The sequence below is a fragment of the Neopsephotus bourkii genome, unplaced genomic scaffold (genome assembly GCF_033783945.1).
Source record: "Neopsephotus bourkii isolate Nb327-2 ecotype Australia unplaced genomic scaffold, CSIRO-AGI_Nbou_v1 NB_547, whole genome shotgun sequence".
NCBI classification, from domain to species: Eukaryota; Metazoa; Chordata; class Aves; order Psittaciformes; family Psittacidae; genus Neopsephotus; species Neopsephotus bourkii.
In genome coordinates, this window is record NW_026901048.1 from 1,228,277 (window position 1) to 1,247,272 (window position 18,996).

General features: G+C 47.4%; 1 protein-coding gene across 1 annotated transcript; it reads right to left on the reverse strand.

The window, feature by feature from the left end:
• Positions 1–1,068: 1,068 nt before the first annotated feature.
• HPSE (heparanase) lies at positions 1,069–14,852 on the reverse strand. The gene is made up of 12 exons (XM_061350971.1): positions 14,620–14,852; positions 12,967–13,112; positions 11,467–11,592; positions 10,774–10,947; positions 10,162–10,333; positions 9,522–9,569; positions 7,416–7,509; positions 6,739–6,845; positions 5,672–5,786; positions 3,987–4,105; positions 3,691–3,837; positions 1,069–2,942 (listed from the first exon to the last, which is right to left on the reverse strand). Exons 1-12 carry the CDS (start codon positions 14,793–14,795, stop codon positions 2,783–2,785), a joined length of 1,584 nt encoding a protein of 527 aa, XP_061206955.1. The 5' UTR covers positions 14,796–14,852; the 3' UTR covers positions 1,069–2,782.
• Positions 14,853–18,996: the final 4,144 nt, after the last annotated feature.

Below are 18,996 nucleotides of genomic sequence, written 5' to 3' on the forward strand. Positions count from 1 at the left end.
AGTCACTTTGTGAAGAAGCTCAACATGACCCAGCAGTGTGTGCTTGCAGCCCAGAAAGCCAACTCTATGCTGGCCTGCATCAAAAGGAGTGTGACCAGCAGGTGAAGAGAGGTGATTCTCCCTCTCTACTCCACTCTCATGAGACTTCACCTGCAGTACTGCATTCAGCTCTGGGGCCCCAGCATGAGAGGTATAGAGCTATAAAAATGAGTCCAGAGGAGAGTCACAAAGATGCTCCGAGGGCTGGAGGATCTATCCTATGAAGAGAGGCTGAGAAAGCTGTTCAGCCTCAAGAGCAGAAGGCTCAGGGGAGACCTTACAGCAGCCTTCCCATACTTAACAGGGGCCTACAGGAAAGCTGGAGAGACATTTTTTATAAGAGCAAGTAGTGATAGGAAAAGGGGGAATGGCTTTAAACTGAAACAGGGGATATTTACATTAGATACTAGGAAGAAATTCTTCATTGAGACTTAGAACAGGTTGCCCAGAGAAGCTGGGGCTGCAACATCTCTAGCAATGTTCAAGGCCAGGTTGGACAGGGCTTGGAGCAAACTGGTCTAGTGGAAGGTGTCCCTGCCCGTGGCATGGGGTTGGAAATAAATGATCTTTAAGGTCCCTTCCAACACAAATGATTCTATGATGCAAAACCACCTGGGTGTGTGTAGAGCTTTTTAAGTCAAAAGCGGTTACACGAGCTGTGATACCTCTCACCACCCTGCCATGTGAAGAACCAGGCTGTATGCTGAGACGAGACGTATCTATCTGGGAGGGGAAGCCAGAGCAGCTGTCACTTGCACACCCGGACCTCCCTGTACCGCTCCTAGTAGTTCTTGCATGCCAATCAGCCCATGTACTGTGTCTGAGTCAAACAGTGGGGTGGAGGTGACCCCTCTGTATGACTCAGTACAACTGAAACACACCAGCCTGGGTATGATTTCTTTAATTTTTACTTACTCGGGTTACTCTTGTTGAGAATCATGCAAAGTGCAGATGATGTGTGACCAAAAGGGAATATAGGGATTTCTGTGGTATCAGTATGTGAAAAAAAGAGTCTTGAGAAAATGGGAGGATTGCCAAAAACTGGTATACATCACTTGAATTAAAACCTTCAAATATAAAAGTCACGAGCATTGGAACAAACAAAACTGTTAGAAAAGTTCTAAAAAGAAGCTACCAGGCAAACAATCATTTTGACGTCCTAGTTGTAAATTGTTATAATAATTCTATATTCCTAACTTTAAGTTGACAGTATGTAAGACTTTCCACTTCATTTTATGCTATCTTCTCTTATCGAACTTGGACAATATAAATGAATTTAGCATTCCTTATTCTCATTTCTGATCTGTATTACCTCCTCTTTGGAGAGTGTATCTGCACTGTGGGTGCAAACACTTCTTTGACATGCTGAACTTAAATATAACATCTTTATTGTGCAACTTTTCATCACAGCTTCAGAAGTTTGTCTGTTTTTAAAGTCTTCTCGTTAAAACATGTCCCCTCCCTCCCTGTGTTGAAATCCATTGTAGCTGGTAGCATCCTCTTAAAGCTTAAGAAGTGAAATACAGTGGTGTGTTGTTGCTTTCCCCTGCTGTGCTCAAAATACCATGAGGCACTGACAGTGGCACGGGTTATATGTCTTCAAGAAAAGTAGATGCAAGTCAACACATGCAGGAGGAGCCCACAGGTATTCTCTGCGGGGTTTTGCTCCCCTGCAAACCAGCAGCCCACATGGCAGAAAAAAGCAGCCAGTGGCACACTGAGCTGCAGCAGGGTGTGCATGGGGAAGGCACGGTTGGGGAAGAAAAGGCACCACCAGCACAGCTTTCTGGCCAAAACTGCTGTTTGCCCTGCAGGAGGAATGTCAGCCTGATGGGCAGGCTTGTCCCCTGAATTGTCTAAGGCCACTGATGCCCCTCTGATGGTCGAGGGGTGGATGGTTTGCTCAGTCTCTTTACTATCACGTCCTCGAGGACCTGAGCGACTTAGGGAGTGTGAAGCAGAGCTCCACCTACAGATAGGGTCAAGGAAGTCTCTTCCAGCTGAACCTCCTGCGGAGTGGTGGAGGTTGAGCACTCATTTGCCTGCACGTCATTTATTGAAAGCTCGCCTTTCGAAAGTACATGGCTATAGCTCCATCTTGTGACCGAACCTCCTAGCTTGGGACAAACGTAAAGTGCTGCCCCAGTCCCTGCGGAGAGCCTGTTTTCTCGGCAAGGCATTTTCCCCTGCAGCTAACCCCAACCTCAGTTTGCTCTGTGTCCCTGATTTCCACGCCAGGATGCCCTCAGCAATCACAACCCCTCCTTGGGCAGGCAAAATCACAACTGTACAGCTAAAATAAACCCCTTGCTCATCCATTCTGAAAGCAAGCTTTCAAAGGAACTGCTTTGAAAACTGTGCTTGCAGAAATGAGACGAGAGTGGAGGTTGCAATTCCCACCTGGCAAAGTCCCAAGGGCAGCCTGAGAAGCTGATGCAGCTCTGCACAGGGCATGGAGAAGGGACCCGTGCTCAAGTGTAGTGATCCAGGCTGGATCAAGAGCAAAGCCAACCCCTGCCTGGGCTTGCTCTACCTGGATAATTTTCCCAGGATCTTAACAAGCGTCGTTCATGTACATATTACCCAGTGGGACCTCATGTCTTCCCCAGGACAGAGATCGTACTGGTGCCATCACACTTGCATCTCTTGCCAGAATTAAATCTCATGGTAGAAACGTGAATTTCTAGGATTAGACTTCCCTACTAGCCAAGTGCTTTACATTTATCCTGTGTGCATTAACCATTTAAATGCAAGCAATAGCTTTGGTGTTTTTGATAACATAAAAGCTGTAAGAGAAGGCTGGAAGGCCAAGGATGCTGCCTGGACCAAGGGGTTTTTCAGTAAGCTCTGGCAGTGTTTTGTCATCCACCATCTGTAGCACACGGCCATTCAGCTCAATAGACCTGGAGAGAGACAAGAGACACTGTTTGGGCAGCTGTGTTCTGTTTGCTATCGAGCACAAACAGCTCTGAGCTGAGTATAAACATAAACTCAGCCCAAAGCCAGATTAAACTTCCCTTGAGGGTTTATGTGTGCACACACACAGCATCTGCAGCACTCCCTCTGCAAGGACTCCTTTAGAGTCATAGCACATGCAAGTTGGGAAGTATATGTTTCTTACTCTTCTAGTGAGGGTAACAGCAGAACAGGCTTTGAAAAGTACAAGCTTTAATTTTTTTTTTCTCCTGCAAATATTAAGGTATCTTCTACGCCCACAGAGCAGATCCTTCCTGTGTTCATGCATTAGCAGTAACAATAAAAAGAAACCACACAAAGCCTGAACACCTTGCTGTAAATGAGGAGCCAGCACTTGGGAAAGCAATATATCTGTGCTTGTGCCAAAGAAAAAGGATTTCAGCAGCTGGTCTAGAGCCCTGAAGCCTGCTAGGAAAAAGCTTCCCAATTAACATCAAACAAGTATCCTCATACCTCAGCAAGCTTTCAGCAGCCTCGTTTTTTGGAGAACTGATTTACCAGGAGTCAGACCTTATCAGAAAAAGCTCCAGATGACCCTAACCATTCTGATTCTATGACTGAATGATACCCTCTTCCTGCCACACCCCACCTTCCACATCAAACAAGGTGAGGTTTCAGAGGACACCGAAGTCTACTCACAATCCTTTCTACAGAGACAGGAGGAACTGCACTTACCTGGAAAGGATATTTGCTTTGCCATGAGGCAGTAAGAGGTACTGATCCACATGCTTGCTCAGTAAGTGATTTGGCAGCTCCAAATGTTGGGTAATATTGTAGAGGTTTAAGGCAAACAGCGTCACATCCCCTTCTCTGTATTTTGGGCTGCAAGGCAAGAGTAGATGATGGTGTCGATTAGGAGAGAAAGGTTTCACAGATACAGGGCATCCTTGTGCTGCCTCAGATTGCTTTTGTTGGCCTGGGGATGGCCATGGGCTCAGGTTCTGGGATATTTCACCCTTTCTGTAGCTTACTGGAGGGGGTTTGTGCAGTGGAGGTACACACGGAGCTTCCTCTCATCAGCTCCTGTCAGGCCAACCTGCAGCACCTTGGTACCCACCAGCTTCTTGTAGAGTAGCGAGAGCCAGTAGTCCTGGGAGGCACAAAATCACACGTGAGCAATTTTGCACATGCCAGATACTCCACACAGTGCTTAACGGCATTCATTTTGCTGCTAATTTCAGGGTTGTTTTTGCCCTGTACACTTTTTCTTTTCCAAGGTTTTCACTGTATCTATTCAAGTTCCCACGAACGGCACAGCTAAAGAGAAACTCCTGCTCCAAGCTGCAGAGCAGCTGTGATTACAAGGTACCTTGGAGTGATTTTCCCCTTCACATGCAAATCTCTGTGGAGGAGAGACTGTCTGCATTCTGGAAACTCCCTTTTGCAGGGCATAGAGCACTGCAAGGCTGAACGCACAGGGGATGAGCTGCCCTGCCAGCAGGAAAGCTTGTGCCCAGTTCACAGGCAGAATGCCAGGAGGAGGCAACTTCCTGCCTTTCACTAACACTGTGCTTTTGAACAGGTCTCAGGATTAATTGCTGAACACCAGTCATGGAGTTAATCCTCTAACACTCCAGGATAGTGCCTGAGAGCAGGGTGATGCCCAGTGCAGGCTTATGTTTTCCAGGTCTGCTTCCTTTTACATCTTCGCCACTACTGTGCCTCTATGAAGTCTGTGAGCTTGCATGCTCAGCTCCTCTGCAAGCCTCCTGACACTACTGTGATTCTTCATTTCCCTGCTAACTAACACTGATGGAACTGGGTTTGGATTTCCCTGCCTCTAAAGCATTATTTGCTTGATTAGCATCTGTATGCCTGTAGGTGAGGAACAAAGGCATGTCCTTTCAGTCCAAATTAAATTATTTTAAATGAGGAAATAAAAAGCCCAAAGTAACAAGCCTGGCAACCCAGTCCCTGGCATAGGGACCAGATGAATAGGCAGGACAGAAAACCCCTGAATGCTGGGTTTCCTCACAGATGGTCTCTATGAACCTGTGAAAATCATGACTTGGAAGCAAAACAATGAGAGGCAAGCTAAAAAGACAGATGCTATCCTCTCACCCCAAGGTAAGTGCTACTAGCAGAAAGAAACATGCTGTTCAAATAATGATGTTTCATCACAGCAGAATGTTATTTCCTAATAAATCCAACTATACTAAATGCATGTTTTCCTTTAATTATCCTTCAGCCACTACTGAGGGCTTCATGTGTTCATGAGCTAAGAAATGGTTGAGTCTTGACTTGATATTGGCTTGCTTTCATATGGGATATAATTATTATAATAACTCCTGTCCCTTCTATTTAGAAACTACTTACTGCTCAGCTGAGGAGTACTCAAACCAAAACAGTCCATCCAGAAAAGCCCTGCGAACTCCAGAAGTGATGCTCTGATTTGTATGCAGACATGTCCCAGCTATCAGTCTCTGATATGCTGAAGGCTAGCTGCATCCCTGTGGTTACAGTAAACATCTATCTATATATATGTAACACATGAACCTATAATGAAATATGAGCTAACTTTAGGTACAAGGATAACTGTGACTATGCTACAAAAAAAGGTGTTGTTAAAGTAGCTGACTTGTATCTCCACATCCAGTGTTGCCCGTGCAGAAATACACACACTGTTCATGCGGCATTAGCGGGGTGGCATACATACCGGCAAAGGCTCAAAGTTGGCATCCACCAGGTGATAGGTCCCTGCCCCGAAGAAAACCTGCCTCATCACCACATCAATCCCCTGCCTGGCTGAAAGCCCAAGTTTGTCCAACCACCTGACAAAAAAGACAAGGCAAACATCATGCAGATGGAATTGCTGACCTCAGCTGACCACCATTGCCCCTCTCCAACCAGAGCAGGAAGTAGGAAAGCAAGAATTAGGGCAGGATATTGACTTCCTTAAGAATCACACAACTGATTTCAATTCAAGTCTTGCACTGATTACCTTAAAATACAACCCCAGACCACCTCTGGAGGTCAGAGTTGGTGGGAACAGTTGCTCCACTCCCCTGTTTGCTGGCAGTGGAAACCAGGAGTGGTAGTGGATGCTCCTGAACTGGACAAGGGTCTGAGGGCTGAGAGAAATTATTACACCAGCAAGGTTGCCTGCTACTACCAGGCTTTGACTTGCTGACTCACAAGGCCCTGATGAGAATATCATCATGCCTCATAGGAGAGTGAAAAAATACATTGCATCCATGGTTTTGGTTCATTTTCAAAGCATGGACTGTACATTTCCATGCAATTTTATCTCCCTGAATCTACAAACTGACCAAAGTGGTAAGAAAAACCTGATTTCTTTCACTTGAACAGGTTGCTGCAACTGGAGTCCTTGGAAAAAGTAATTTTTATGGCTAAATTTCCATTGGGTTACTTATGTCACAGTAATCAGAGGATGGCTTTGGAAAAGGACACCCATCTTGTGAATGACTTTCCATAGTCACAAAAGGATGGAGTTTGGGTTTGCAGATTCAAGGGCAGAAATACAACTTTCTAACGCTTCTTATCTCCCATTTCCTGGAGGAATCTGCTATAACTTGGGCCTACATTGAACCTTAGACATGGGGGAAGCATACAGGGAGCACTGGGAGGATTATGATACTCAACCCACTCATTGCCTGTGCTCCCCGGGAAGCCTCAGGGAGGCATTCCTCCCATAGGGCAGGTATAAACCCCCTTCAGCCTGTAAAATGTGACATTTCCCCACACCTGTGACGTGGTACTCACATAAAGCCAGCAACGTAAGTGTTGGACAGCTTGGGAGCTCCCCCTCCATAGGCGGAGCTTGTCTCTCCCAGCCAGACCTTCTTGTTGGGCACAGTCCTGTCAACAATCTGGCCCGTGTGGCATAGGGAAGCAGAGGAAGGGACAACAGTTAAGTTTGTTGGCTATGGAAATAGTGGGCAATCAAAATTTTATGCTTTAGCCAAATGCCTACATATGAGGTTTGCATTTAAGGGATAACACCAACTGAGGTGGGATGTCACACAGATTTTGATCAAAAGGACTAGAAGCAATTTGCTTTCCCCCCCTCCAAAAATACCCAGATCTGTGCATGTAGAATGAGGCAAACATTGCTAAAAGCCAGGTTCTGTAAGTCTTACGCTGAGTAGTGATATACTCTAAGTTACACTGTTCTCAGGATCTCAACATTCAAAGAAATCAGGGAGGGATGGAGTTATGACCATAAATTACATCCCTGAGTAATAAATACATTGATAAATGAGAATGTTGTAGGTTTGTGATGCATCTAGCACCATTCTTTTGTTTTTGATTTACAGTGGCAGCAGCACCCAGGCTTTGAGGATCCCCATTTATTGCTAGTGAGAAACCCTACTTTATTCTGGATTCTCTGCTAACACTCTGGAAATTGAACATGGGAATGAACAAACAGGACAAAGCACCTCCAGGACTTCATGTACAGCTGTGGCAAAGGTATCCAGCACTTTAGGGCTCAGGAAATCCTCCCTTGTTGCACTTCGTCCATTCACATAGTAACTGGAAATGGAAAAAAAACCATACAAAATGAAGAAAAAAATACCAGCACTGGCACAAAACACCACCAAAAGTATTCGGTTGCTTGATACATTTATTTACAGCACTGGTTTTCTGTTCAGTTCTTTTCCCAGATGTGTGTGTTGTTTGTATTTAAGGGATTATCAGGTATTACCATGATGGAGCCAGGGTATCACAGAAATTTTGATCAACAGAAGTAGCAGGGTTTTTTTACATCAACTTATTTAGAACAAGGAAAATATCACTAAAAGCCAGCTTCTCTTAGCCTTCTCTTGCTGAAGAGTCTGACACTCGTATGTGATTACTCACTTTACTGTATCAAGTCATATATTAAAAATCAGATCCCTGTTTCTATCCTTCTATAGGGGTATTTTGGCTATCTACCTGGAGGGGAACTGTAATGAGGCATCCTTGTGGGATGAAGGTTGCCCTCCACCATGAGCTGAAGAGCTCTTAAGTCTGGTTTGTCCATGTAAAGAACAGGAAATTGGGATCCCTGTGGTTCATTTCATCACACTAACACTCAGTCCTACCAGAAGTAGCTGAAGTCTTCCAACCACAAGAGGAAGCTAAAACGTGATAATCCTAAATTAGTAAAGAAAGTAACTCATGCCCATTTAAAGCAAAGACAACCAAAGGGCAAGAACAGCCCAAGAAAGGGAGAGGAAACATTTTATGCCTTGCTGGCTGCTCAAAAGAAATAGATAAAGTCATATATTTATACATATATATAATATAAGCATGTGCATCTTTCCCCACTGTTACTGACTGCTGCATGTCAGACCTGCATTCAGCTCTGGGAATAAAACCACCTTCACACAGAAATCACTTTCAAATACGTGGAGTTCATGGCAGGTGTCCTGGGGACGGCTTGCCCCACTGCACACCCAAGCACTTTAAAACTGCTTCTCTAAGCCATGAGACAAGAGGAAAGGGCTTGTGCCAGCGCTGTTTGCCCTGTGGCTGTGATCTGAGGGCAAGTTATACACACACAGCCCAAACTGACTTGCAGAGCAAATGTAAGGGAACAGGAGAAACCTCTAGCACTTTCCTATGGGTCAGGGTCAGCCAGACCTGCAGGGCTTTCTGTTTGTATCGAACAGACATAAATCTAGAGGGAAAAAAAGCAGCATGTAACGCATCAGCTAACAGGGCTTCTGCTGTACTTTTCACAAGGAGTTGGCTGCATTTGCAGCAGGGTCATCAGTGAGTCCCTGAATTTGTTTTAAGGGAGCAAAACTTTCACTCAATCAGGTTCAACCTTTCTAATGCCAAGGAGCGCGCCAATGTTAGGGGTACTGATTCCATTTCCAAGCTCAGCCACCCATGAGTTGTTTAAACCTTGCATTAAAAACGTTCTCTCATGCAGAAGTTCAGCAGAGGCATCTCTGCCAAGTAAGTTTGAGCTACCTGCTTTTCCTTTTATATGACACCCCCTTCTTCCCATGGGAAAGTGCATTTCATTTGCAACGGTTGGCAGCTTGAAGCTTTGAGACAACTGGGACTGCTGCTCAGATCTCACCAGCTTTTGGTACGTGCCAAAACACGGCGTGTGCGAAAAGGCTCAACCATTGCAAATACTCTCATCATGCAGGGGAAAGCTGTGATACCCCCTCACACTGTTCTGAGAAATAAAGCTGCGGTGCCATCCTTTTCTCCACATCCCACTTATATTTTTCTCAATGCACATATTTAGCAGGCAAAATGATGGTCTTGCATGTGTTGCATTCCCTGCTGCTGTGCTTACGTTACAACCTCCCAGCACTGCTTTTGGGTCTGTGCACCAAGTAGCCTCTTTGGAGACCTCCTGCATTTCTGTAGCGTGCTCCCTCAATCCATGTCTTATTGTGAATGGAGGAATTTGAGGAGAGGCCCCCGAGGAACTGCTGAGAGGGTTGTTGCACCCCCTCCTGCCTCTTGAGGTGCTCAAATTGACGTTTTGCAAAGAAAACAGGCAGTAAGCAGACCAAGGATGGTATCTGAGCAGTACTTACTGGTGCCATGTGACAGAGTCGATCACCTTCCCTCCTGATTTCAGGAAGCTGCAACCAGAAGGGATGCAGTGGAGAGCAGAGAGGTTAGTACTGGTGATGGATCACAGCCACCTTGAGCAAACTGCCCTGCACAGCCCTCTCCTCTCCCCCAGCTGCCGGTAGTGATGGTGAATTGCCTTGAGGCCACACTTGTGATGGCCTTTAAATGGGCTTTGGGCAGCCTGGCTGCCTCAGCAGGTTGCTGGGAGGATGAATTAATGCTAGTGTAACACACAGAGATTTCTAGTGTGAAAAGCCCTTGTTAACGCAGCCAGTGCTCAATTGAGAGGTGTGCGGATCACTGAAGTACTGCTAGCGCCTTTGTTTCAACTGGCTGAGCGTTTAAGCCTGGAGCTCATGCATGCAGGTAAGATTTCAGTCATCCCCAGTCAAGGGAAAAAAACCAATCCATGTTTCTAATTCAAAGGAAAATCAGGAAATTAGTTCTCAAATAGGATGTATCCAGTATTGATTTGGAACAGAAAACTCTCAAACCCCTGCCCAGATGCCTCCTCATGCCCATACTGCATCTGGGTGCAGACAAGCCACTGCTACCCACAGCTGCCCACCCCGGGCCTGCTGCAGGGCCCCACAGCCCTACCTCCTCAGCAGTCTCTGTGTGTGCTTCCGGGGCTGCCCAACATCAGGACCGTAGAGCTTGGCGTGCCGGTAGAGGGTATAGCTACTGAGGAGGTGGCGCAAGTGAATAAAGTCTTGCCCCAGCTGGAAGCCGTCGATGTAGACACCAGATTTCTTCCTGAAGCTGTTGGGCTCTGGGGAAGACACATGTGCATCAGCGTCCTGCTCGAGTTTTGGGGCACAAAATAGGGCAGCTTGTTCCACTGGGAGAGTACCAACCCTCTGTGCCTGATCTGGCATGGTATGGGTGAGATGTTTGAAGGCAACAAGCATGACACCAAAAGCCTGGGTGACTGGAGAGTGTGCTGCTCTCCAGTACTCTGTCCCAGGTGACATCCTGTACCTTGAACAGCATCATTCACCTCATCTCAGAGCAAAATGATCTCAACTGGCTCTTTCATTGGGCCTTCTGTGCAATCCCTCCTCGCAAATTAAGACCTTATTGTTTCTCAATAAAGCATCTCCTTGCCTTTATGGGCTGTCATCCAAAACATCCAAAATTGCCAGCCCATACCCTGTGGTGGTGCATTTCAGGTGACTGCTGGCCTAGCCCACAAGCTGGCTTCACACTCACCATTCCCGAGCTCCCAGGAGATGTTGTACCTCCGCGAGGAGCAGTAGTCCAGCAGTGCCTGCGCATTGGAGCTGTCCCACTGCAAGCCATCTTTTCGCAGCAAGGCGTTGAGCCCAAAGACCAGGTGAAACCCTGAGCAGTTTGCAAAGCTGTAGAGAATGTCCAGGGTATTCCCTGCACAGAGGGAAAGGGGGGGATGTTTATATCAAGGTTATGGTGTGCTAGTTGAGCTCCAGCCAAGTGATGATCTTTACTGCCTGTGTTTATTTAGCCTGGCACTGCAGATGTGCCTAGCTCTCCCAGCTGGACAAAACAGCCCAGACCTTGCTACACACCGTCCTGCAAGGTGCTGAGATCCTCCCATGTCCTGCAGCAGCAGGATACTATTAAATATGAGGTGGCAGACAGTATAAGATTTCTTTGAATATTTTCTTCAAGGACAAGTTGGATGGGGCTTGGAGCAACCTGGTCTAGTGGAAGGTATCCCTGCCCATGGCAGGAGGTTGGAACTGGATGAGCTTTAAGGTCCCTTCCAACCCAAACCATTCTGTGACTCTATGACTGTTCTAAGTGGGTGAAATGTTTATTTTACAGTGGCTTCAGCTCCTAACAGCCTGTGACCCTTTTACCACAGGGCAGAGATTTGCAACCCCCTGCTATAAACCCTAGCAGAGAAATCCATTGAGGTCTTACTTGTAATGGTGGTGTTCTTGTGCTTTTTCCGGTTATGCTCCGCAAGAATCAGCTTCTCCTGGCTGGGCCACTGGGCCAGCAGCAGCCTCTCAACAGCAGCAAATGCAGGCCTCAAGCCACAAGCCTCTGCAGGGCAGAAGAAGGTTGATAGCAATTAAGCCCTCATGTTCACAGCCAGAGGCCCGCATGCAAAGGGATGTATCCCTCAGGAGGAAGCCCAGTGGCTTGGTGCCAGGCTGAGAGTCAGTTGTGCACTTCAGTGAAGTGCATCCCTACTTCCACAGTGTTAACTCTATAGAAAAAGAGGTCTGGCTTTGTGCATAAATATAAATATATGGTGCATAAGTATGTATGTAATGTATCTTTCCCAGTTTAGGGTGATGGAAATGGTAGAGTGGAGGAAGACCAAGCTCTGCTTCTGGAGGCGGCTATTGTGGCATTGCTACATGATAAACTGTTTTAGCTGGAGCATCAGCCGGAAACCCTTGTTCCAGTGAGCTGACAAAGCATGGGCTGCTGTGTGTGAGGAGCAGATAAGCCACCCCAGCTTGCAGTGGCACAGCAGGGCCCACCTTGCTGTGAGCAGATATGGTACAGTGCTTCCTGAACTGCCTGTCTCATGCAGGGGAAAGCGCTGACTGCCTCATATGGCTCTAAAAACACCACCAGCAGGAGTCATAAGACACCAGTTCTTCAAAGCTCATGTCTTTTCTCCTGTAAATCAGGAACAAGCCATAGCCAGAGAGGAAGGCATGAGCTGGAGCCACACCTCATGATCTCAGAGAGGAGGCAGCCACTCAGCAAAGTGGAACAGAGGTAAAAGTACCACTTGACTTCAAAACTGAGCATCACCATCAGTGATGTACGATTGTGCTATCATGCAGGAATAGATGGGAATCATTTCTTCTTAAACACCTCTAGAAGGGTTTATGTGCCTTTCCTTAGTTTAAAGAGTAAATGGACTTCAATGCAGGAGGAAACCTCACGCACCAGGACCAAGCTCAAGCAGTTGGCAGTGTTCCTGTGGGTTTGCACTTGGCATGTCGAAGCAACAGGAGGGCAAGGCTGCGCCCCCAGCCTAGCTCTGGCTTTGGCCAAGATAGAGAAAATGGACACTCTGTTCTCATCAAATTACTCCTGTCCGTGACTTGATTTTCACACTGAAACCACAGCTTTTGGGCTGCCTGTGTCTGTGTCCCAGGCAGCAGGGGAGCTACCAAGGCTGCTGCATGGAGCACAGGGCAGCAAAGGGGGAGTCCCAGCAGAAGCCAGGGTGGATGTGACATCCCCCACACCCTTCCTGGCTTTCCCATGGCTGACACAGCTCCTCCCACAGACGGTGCTGAAGGTCCACAGACCTCCTCTCCACAGAGAACAATGCTGACTTTGTAGAGGACTCCCAGCACTGCTGCTGTCCCCTTGTGGCATCCCCACACTGCATCAAAGTCATCTCCTAAACCAAGAATGGTTTTGAGTCTAATACATTGATGCTAGCTTTACCTTGCTGGGCCTGAAGTTCCCAGATGATTATTTCTTCTGATGTTGAATCCTTATTGGGATCAAAGATGAGAAAATCTGTCTCGGTGCCACCAAACCTCAGGAAGCCTGGGGACAGGGCTGTTGCCAGGGCATGCAGTTTGGGATTGCTGAGGAAGGGAAACAAGGAAACAGAAAAACACTGTATTCATGCATACTATGGCTTTGGGGTAGAGACTAAACATGGCAAGTGCTCAGAGGAAGTGCTGCAGTAGGTGACCTGGGGTTACCCCGTAGTGAGGAGCAGATGTGGAACATCTGGGGAACATGGTCACAGAGAGGGAATCAAATCTTGGGGCAAAGTAAGGCCATACTCCAAAATAGGGGTTGGGTTTTTTGTGCCAAGCATCCTTCTCGCCTAGATTTTTTGGTTTTGTTTATACCAAACTAACATACCTGTCCCATGAGAAGGTGGGCATATAACTGACTTCACACCATCGGTCCCGTTTCCATCAATGAGATCCAAAGCAATCGCTTTTCTACCCAAGGGAGATTAAAAGCCCGTGCTGGGACACTTGTTAGCTTTAGCAAAGCAAGTCTGTAAAATAACTCAACAAGCAGCACCAACACCAGCCTTCATTGGGAGAAACCACAAGGCATCAGAGGACACCAGGCACACCAGCACTATCTGCTTGGTGGTGACACGCAGCAGATTAGAGACCACCAAGTACTTCCTGCTCCCCGTGGCGGCAGTGCTGGCCTCAAACCCAACCCCAAGGTGTTTGGTTGGGGTTGGAGACCCAAGTGATCACTCTCCAATAAAGCTGGTGTCACCTTTCTCCCCACTTTGATGAGGGGAAAAGATGAAAGTGATGGAAGAAGGGAGATCAGGACTGGAAAAGTACTGTAGGGTTGAAAAATGGGATCAGACAGATGAAAAGGAAAGAATTAAGATTGCCCCCAAAAAAGGTACAGTCAAAAGGAACAGAGTACAAAAAAAAAAAAAAAATAGAGAAAAAGCAGGGAAGAAAAGGCAGGAGAGGTGAAAGCCAAAAGAACAGGCAGGGAACAACCATCACTTGGCAGTTTCAGCATTACCCAAGGGGATAAAAAAGGCTTCATTTTTAGGATCTCCTGATTCAGCTTTGATAGTGACAGATCTTCAGCATTTATTTGACTTTATGTTGACAGTGCCCCGGCAAATATCTGCAAAGCCGGGCGGCAGGGCTAGCAGCTCTGCTACTTGTAACCCTTCTGCTCGGCGTCTTCCTTCTCTTTTCTGCTCGCAAAGCAGCTCCTCTCCCTAGTTTATCCCCGTGCTGCTTCCAGCGAGTACCACCCGAGCTGAGCCTTCCCTCCACCCACCGGCCCTGCCGCTCATTCCCCGAGCACCCGCGGCAGGGACCGCCTTGCTGCTGCCCCGGGAGGGCGAAATCAGGGCATCCTGAAGCAGACGGGGTGCAGCAGCCGGCCCCAGCTCCAGGGATGGGGTCCCCCCGTTTCCCTCTCCGCAGCAGCAGCGCCTTTGCCGACTCCCAGCCGGGATGCCCGGCCTCTCTTCCCCGCGTCTGTAGAGCTCTCCGCCCGTCCTGGACCGCCGCCCTGGGGGACCCCTCTGCTGCTCCCCATCCCCGGGTTCCTTTCTCCTTTGCCCAGAAGGGGCGGGAGACGGCTCACCTGAGCAGAGCGACATAGCGCGGGTCGCGGGCCAGGCTGGCGTCCAGGGTGAGGGAGAGGAAAGCGGGGCTCACCTCGCGGCGGGGAGTGCCCCGCAGCCCCATCCGCAGCACCGCCGCCTGCCCCTCAGAGAACAGCAGCAGCAGCAGCGGCAGCAGCAGCAGCGGCAGCAGCATCCTCCGCTCCCGGCCGCAGCGCCCGGCCGGTGCCACCCCTTAGGAGGGCGGGCCTGTGCCGGGGTGTGTGTACTGGGTGGGTGCTCACCCTCCGCTCCCCCTCGGGACGGGGACACGGGCGGAGGCAGCGTGAGCTGTGAGTGCCGGGGCCCGCCTCACCCTCTGAAAGGGGCTTCGGGACGCAACAGCACCTTGGAAGCGCAGCCCCGCTGCCGCGCGGTGTACCAAAGCAGCGCCAAGGCACCTGAAGAGCAGGGTTACGCTGCCAACACCTTCAACCATTACAGAACAAACCCGGGGTTCAAGCTGGTTCTTTGCCTGCTTTGACCTTTCAAGCATTGCAGCACGACCAAACAACTTCTGCCTTGCCTGTGCAACCCTGGGCAGCTGCGTGCAAAACCAGCAGGCTGGAAAATCACTGCACGCTGAATATCTGCTACTGCTACCACTGAGGGATGAGATGTCAGCCTGACACCCCAGCCACGGGCCTCTGCTGCTGGAAACCGAGTCACAGCCCAACACAGCAAGCCTGTGCCAAATAACACGGGGCAACCCTGGCACTTCAGACTGAAGCTCACCTTCCCCACCTCCCACTGCAGCACTGTTGCAATAAGGGTATTTCTTAATTACAGCCAACATGCAACGTGGAATTGCTGTTACAACAAAAAAAACCTCGGGCCTTCTTTTGATCTGTATCCCAGGGACTCCCTGCAGAATCCATCCCATGCCAAAACACTTCCCCTTTGGAAGCCCTGCAGGGAAACAGCCTGCTGCAGGTTAATATGCATGCTGTTGAATCATCATCAGAGTTTCTAAACTCTGGAAGTGTTTGTCCCTGGCAGTGTTCAAGGCCAGGTTGGACAGGGCTTTGAGCAACCTGGTCTAGTGGAACGTGTCACTGCCTGTGGCATCTTTAAGGTCCCTTGCAACCCAAACCATTCTGTAAGTCTATGAAGCAATTACACTTAACAACACTACTACATTTCCCTATCTGCATCGGTTCATCCTGAAGCATAAATGTTTCTTATCAAGTTTGTTTTGAAAACAAGCATCTGCTGGAACATGCTGCAAATTGTTCAGTCCTTATCTGTTACTTTATTCGGGCACAGTGCTTCCCACGCTCACTGAGGCTGGGGCATTAATCAGTGTGGCTCAAGTGCTCCCTTGCCTGGCCCTTCCTCTTCCTGCTTGCTCTACATTTTTATACTGTTAAGTAACTTGCCACCAGAACGAGAAGAACTAGAGCAAATGAACTCTGCTTTTGATAAACACAGCCTTGGCTCTGTCAGAAAGGAAACACTAGTGACACTCCTGACTGTCTCAGTATCTTAGCCAGCATAATGCTTCCCATTCTGGGGTACACCACCAATTACATGCCTACACCCACAGGAAGGGCTGGGGTGACTATGTGCCAGAGGAATAATTCATCTATCAGCAGATGACTGGATCACCATGCTAACTACCCATGAGTGAACCAAGGATTTAAGAATGCAGAGCAGCACGTGGCAAATCACTGCTGCAAACCAGGTTAAGGTCATTACAGCAGGTACAGAAAATGTTACTAGCTGTCAGGCGAGATGCAGCTTGTGCACAGTTGTTTTGTGCTGGAATTCACTGCTTTTCCCTTTATGTGCTTCCTTGAAGAGAAGCACTTAGAATCACTTGCCCCTGTACCGTATTTCTCATGGCAGAGGCGCAAGATGTGCGTTTCAAATAATCAGTGCTACATTCTGGATTCAATTGCTGTGTGCACATGTGTGTACAAAAGGTGTAGCGTGTGCTATGCTTTTAGCAGCCCACAAAACCTTTGTATCTGGAACATAATGCCTTCCACCAGTAACACCTGAAGAGCTACAGGTACTAAACGGGAATGGGTAGCTTTTGCCTGGGCATTTCCCACATTGTATTATACCCATTTTTAAATATGGCAAAGCAGGGGAGAAAAAAAGAGGTATTTGGACTCTCATGGAAATTAGGACAGAAACTGTGAGCTACAAGGGGAGAGTGTAAGAATCGGGACTAGGGTTAAACCCACTTGCATGTTATTAGAAGCCAGCTCTGTACCAGCACCTCCTCCCGCTCCCGCACTCCACAGAAGGCCTTGCCCCTGCCTTGTGGTATTCAAATGCTGTGGTAACAGAGCTCCTATCAGGCAGTTGTGCTTCTCCCATGCCAGCAACGCCATTAACAGACACATTGTGCTCACCAGGTTTTCACAACTAGGAAGAGCTAAAAATAAAGCTTTCCAGGAATTTTAACTGTTAGCAGCAGCAGCGTGTTATTGCTAATAGCAACCCCGCTGCTGTTCCTAGGCAAGAACCAAGAACTGATGTATCTATGCATATCTATACCTATCTGTGCATATTAAGGGAATTAGAAGGGAAGAACGGTCTGTATAAAAGGCAAACAATTCTTGTGACATAGCAGCGTTTGGGCAGATGAACAGAGGTGACCCATGTCAGAGTAGCACTTAATCTATATTTCTGTGTGAGAAGCCTCAGGAAGATGAAATTAAGACTAAGATGATGCCAAGAAAGACTGAAAACTGTAAAACCAGATGTGTGTATCAAGGCGTTTTTGTAAGCTATCTTTACTCCCTATCCCCAGCCAGACCTGGTCCTGACAGTGCTCTTTGGACTCCCAGCTGGTTTTATTTCTGAACCCAGCTGGTTGTGACTCTCAGCACACAGTCTGTTTCTTCAGAGATGAAAATGACACATTGGGTCTAGGTTTTAGGAGTTGTCTTTGAAGTGCATATAGCTTTATAGATATTGCTAAAAGACTGTTTCCACTGAGTCTGCAGCTGAGAAATTCAGGTAACAGGGGAGCTGCTGAGCTCCAGCACAAGAAAGAGTGCACCACAGAATCATTCAGCCTCCCTTCCAACCACAACAAAACTTTTAAGTGATAATAACTGACTCTCAGTACAACCAATACTCAGTGCTGGACCACCATGCTGAAAAGGATCAAATGAAGCTCTAAAAGGGCAAACAAAGTGAGAACTGCCTACACAGGACTAGCTCACTGGAAGCAGCTTTCCAGAATATAGGAATACAATAGGTCTTTTCACACAATGAAAGTGAACAGCTAAACGTTAACACTTTTACCAGGCTTTCCAGAGAGACAGTTTTCAATAAGTTGTTGCATTTCAGGCATTCCTGAAAATACAGAATTATGGACCTAGGGGAAGGAAGGGAAGGGAATCACACAAAATCCGTAACTAGTCTGTGCAGGCATGCCGGGAAGTAAATAGGCATAAACACTAAGAAACATGCTCCAAGGTTTTTGGTCAGAACACTTGCTGTGTACTAGGTGCAGCCTGAAGAGACAAACACATTATAGTTCTGATCCAAGTTACTGTGGGTTATGAAGAAATTAGCATGAACATCTTACAGAGCATATTTTTATGACCTGCCTTTGCTTTGAAGCATTTATCATTTCACATAGATAAGCCTAAAATTGTTCTTTTCCTTTAACACAGGATTTAGAATATAAATATCCCATTGAAGCAAGAAATATTTACCTTCCAAAACATTCTGATTCCATCCTTAGCATAAGCTTTCCTGTAGTACAGCCACCTGTAGCAGATATTCACCAAACCCAACATATACCCATTCTGACACCTGCACATGATACAGCATTCTACGAACGCAGGACTGTACTTGACCCTTCAGCGTTATCAGCATCATACAGCAGCACAAAAATACTGACTAGCCTCTGTTACATGCTTTTTTCCCCTCTCTCAGGGAAAAAGCCCAGGTAACAGAGCTTTCCGATTTCAGAAAAACAAAGCAAGCTACACATAGCAAAGTTTTAGTGCAGATCACTGCAGTTTCACCTCTAACGTTATTAAAGGTCACACAGAAAGCCTTGGAGGAGTTGCACTCATCTATCTGGCAAAGCACAGCCTGTAAAACGGAGCAGCAGAGACAACAAATGTCATCCTCTCCCTCTTTCCAGACCAGCATCACATAAACCTGAAGCCACCTACTTGTTTCAAACCAGCTTTTGCTACCATTTCAAAGGGACTCTACTGTTTGTAGGGAATACTTAACTTCATTCCTAAATGTGTATCTCACCAAAACCTAGTCTTGCAACAGTGCTGGTAATTACAGTGATCTCCAAGCATGAGGATAGGCAGCTGACAACCAACAACAGACAGCTGCCAGAAACAATTTTCCTCCTGTTCCACTCTACAATA